This window comes from Strongyloides ratti (genome assembly GCF_001040885.1).
Source record: "Strongyloides ratti genome assembly S_ratti_ED321, chromosome : X".
In the NCBI taxonomy this organism is placed as follows: domain Eukaryota; kingdom Metazoa; phylum Nematoda; class Chromadorea; order Rhabditida; family Strongyloididae; genus Strongyloides; species Strongyloides ratti.
Genome location: NC_037309.1, coordinates 314912 through 319193, shown reverse-complemented (window position 1 = coordinate 319193; position 4282 = coordinate 314912). Strand labels below are relative to the sequence as shown.

At 18.9% G+C, this 4282-nt stretch overlaps 1 protein-coding gene across 1 annotated transcript; it reads right to left on the bottom strand.

The window, feature by feature from the left end:
• Positions 1-1444: 1444 nt before the first annotated feature.
• Positions 1445-2780, bottom strand: SRAE_X000005800 (Protein Wnt-4; the record flags this gene model as incomplete). The annotated part of the gene is made up of 4 exons (XM_024644355.1): positions 1445-2135; positions 2192-2374; positions 2453-2638; positions 2701-2780. 4 exons carry the CDS (start codon positions 2778-2780, stop codon positions 1445-1447), a joined length of 1140 nt encoding a protein of 379 aa, XP_024509923.1.
• Between the last annotated feature and the right edge of the window lie 1502 nt (positions 2781-4282).

The window sequence follows — 4282 nt, the reverse complement described above, 5'->3', positions numbered from 1 at the left end:
GACTCTTCTTTTAAATTATTATATATTTATTTTTTAAATAGAAAGTCATGAAAAATAACGTTTATAGTTGATTAGGATTATTTAATGAAAAATACATTTACATATTTTTCAATAAAAATATGTACTTAATTTTTCCTAATTTGTTATATAGACATAAATTATAGTAAATTAAAATTGTAGCTATTATTTTAGTTATATATATTTTGTTAAATAAAAAGTGAAGAACAGAATATATTTTATGTTTAGTTTCAATAAATAATTTAGAAAAATTGAATTTTTGATGTATAAATTTATAGTACTATGAAATATATATTTATATTTATAATATATATATGAATATTAATATAAAACATCAAAATTAAATATAATGTTATAATCATTTTTGTAATATAGTTTAATAATAGTATTAAAATAAAATAATAACTTAAAGTAATTTTAAATAAAAATTTTATTATAATGTGAGGATAATTTTAAATAAATTTGAAAACAATATTAGTAAATTAAACAATGATAAGTTAGTTGGTAAAAGAGATCCAAAAACAAATAATTATACAATTAGTATAAATGTTTATATGTACATTTTCTTAATTTTTATTCAAAATATATATCCCTTTAAAAGATGGTAGAGGAAGTATCAATTGAATGGAAAATTTATATAAAGTATTCATGATGAAGATAACTTAAATGCTTCAGGAAGTAACCTAATGATGACACTAAAATATATCAAATTTTGCCATCTATTTTTACAAGAATAAAATGGCAAAAATGTTTGTTAACTTTATCATTTTAAAAATAAAACAGCATGAGGTATCTTATTTTTCTTTTTAAACTATCAAAACGGTATACTTATATATATAAATACGTTTATTTATTTTTTTTTTGATAAAAAAAAAGATTAATAAATTATCAATTTTATAGGATAATTTAAATAGAAAAAATAAAATTTTTATGTCATCAAGAAACCATTTTTTGTACATTTTATTATCAATTCTCTTTGGAATAGTTTAAAACAAACTATGATTGGAGATAAATAAATTATTAAAATTTATCAATAAAAATTGACTTTTACAAATAATAATATTTATTGTCAATAGAAAAAAATTTAACTAAAATGTCTATTTTATAATATTTATATTAGAGAGATTGAAAAAAAGAAAAAAAAAATATTTAAAGATTTTTATAAATAAATATGAAGAAAATGTAGTGTAAAGAAAAAAAAAATAACTTTAACATATTCAATAACATTAAAAAAAAGGTAAATCATTGACATTATTATAATAAAAATAATTATCTTTCTTTTAACAATTTACTACAAATAAAATAAGTTTTTTTTAATATTTCTTAATGTTATTATTTATAACTAATAAAAAAAACCAATAAAAAGACAAAATAAAGGGTAAAAAAAATCACAAAATTTGCGTACTATACATTATAAAATGATAAATTATCGGCAAGTATAGACTTCTCTTGTACGTTTACATTTTTGGCATTCTACCTTACAACAAAAATGAAATTTACAATTACACATTTCTTCTTTAATTTCAACTTTTCGATCATAACCTCTACCACAACATAAAAGATCACAACCATCAACTGATTGTGATGTTATATTACATACACGTCCAGCTGTCCCAAAAACACCTTGTGATGGATTGGGATTACAAAAATCAGGTGATTGTTGTATATAAACTAAATCAACACTTGTATGTCTTTTAAACATTGGATTTTTTCTGATAAGTTTATATTTATTTGCTTCTCTTGAAACTCTTACTTCTGTTGCACCATCAAATTTATCTTTTATAATATTACCAATTTCTCTAAATGTTGGTAATGATTGCCAACATGTTTTCATTTCACAGGATCCTGAAACACCATGACATTTACACATTTTTCTCATACTATCAACTAATATTTGTCTTCCAGCTCTATTGTTATGTAAATTCATAATAACTTGTTGAGATGACAAATTTCTACCCTTTTCACCTCCATCAACAAATTCTTTTGATACACCAATACCATATTGTACATTATCAGAACATCCTCTCCAACTATATCCTTCACCACTATTAATATTTGGTATTGGTAATCCTTTATCATTTACTTGATCTGTATTATAATAATTTATGCTCTCTTTCCTATAAATATAAAATATTAAAATTTGAAAAAAAAAAATTTTTTTTTTATAAATTACCCTTTTTGACTCATATCACAACCACATCTATCCATTAATCCTTTACTACAATCTCTAGTTATTCTATATGCCACACCAGCAGCTGATACAGCATGAACAAAAGCTGTCTCGCGAATAGCATTATTTAATATAACTTCAGGAAAGACTTCTTTTGTTTCTGGATCAATAAGTGAACAATTCCATCTAAATAAAAAAAAATAAAAAAATATCAATATTATTAATAAAAAAAAAATTTATATAGATATGTAAATATATACATACCTTCGTCCTTTAAATTGATATTGACATTCACTGTAAGCTTCAATAGCACCTCTAGCAACAGATGTCATAGCATCTAAATTTTTTTTACAAAATTTAATTTGTTTTTTTGTTAATCCTTTAATATTTTTACATTCATTAGCAGATCTTAATATTATTGGATGATCCTCTGATCCAACACCAACAGATCTATAATTATTATTTAAATACTTTTTTTGAAAAAAAAAATTGTATAAAAATAAAAAACTTACAACCACTTAACTGTTTCATTAATATTAATTATTGTAAAAAAAAGTAAAATATAATATTTTATAATAAAATAGAATTGCATGATTTTTGTTTATTTTATTTTTTCTTTTCTCAAAATATATAATATTGTTTGATAAATAAAAATAAATTTAGGTACTCCTTTGGTTGATGTATTATATAATAATTATAGATAAGATTTCTTGTCTGAAAACATTAATTATTTATAAAATTTGTACTATTAATATATTTTTGATCATTTTTATGCTAATTATTACATTCATATATATAGAAGATTTTATCTAAATAAAATATGATTGAAAATGTACCGAAAGATAATTATATTTATTTTATTATTATTATTATTTTTTTTTATAAATATGTATCCAGAAATATTTTTACTAAAAATATTATAATTATATAATACTTGTCATATAATGTTATTTTATAAAAAGAATAGTACAATTTTTTAAAAAAAATATAAATTATAATAGAAAAAAAAATTACTGTTTACTTAAAAATAAAAATTTAAAAAAAAAAAATACAAAACAAAAATAATATAAAATGAATGCTGTTAAAAGTGATGCTTTAAATATAACAAACAGGAAATAAAGTTAATAAAGAACATAAATCACTATATTTTTTTTAATATTAAAAATATGTCCTTTTTATTATTATTCTTTTTTTCCTTTAAAAAAAAAATTGAAATTAAATATGATTGAGAGATGAAATAAAGGAATAACATTTTTTTTTAATAATAAATTATAAAAATATAAAGGAAATAAAAGATTAATATTATAGAAATATTTTGAGGAAAAAAAAAAGAAATATGAATATATTATAATTTTTCATAACCAAATATAAAAATATTTTAAATAACGTAAAAGAAGTCAAGTTTGAATATATAAAAATTTTTAAAACTTCTTTTTCTTTTCTTTTCTTCATTCAATCTATTTATTTGATTTTGACCCTAGCAAATAGCGTGTCTTTTAAAGAAGAAACAAAACATCATGATCGTAAATCATATTGGCACAAGTGTAAAAGAGATAAAATTTTTCCTTTACTCATCCTTTTTCTTTTTCCTATAATGTTGTTGATGATATATAATACAAAATAAAAAGGCCGCCTTAAAGCTTTGATACTTTTACATTTATTACTATAAAATTTTTGGTCAAAACTTGACAGTTTTTGTTAAATGATAGTCTTGTAGTATATATGTTTATAATATAATATCAATGATTGCCATGATATTATTATATTATAAAAATAAAATACTTTATCTCACTTTGTCAATGTAATTATTCTTAAAATTCTTCCTTGTATTCATTTATTATCATATAACATAATATTCTTATAATAATATATATCTTAAACTTTTTTCTTTTTATAGTAAAAATAAAGATAAGAAAAACAATAAAAGAAGAACTTATTTAAAAAAAAATCATTATATATATTAATAATAAATTAAAAATAGCTAAAATAATTCTTCAAATTAAAAAGTATAATATAAAATATTACAATTAAAAATAAATAATTATTTAAAAGAGGTTAATTTTAAAATATATAAAATTTTAAAATGATATGTAC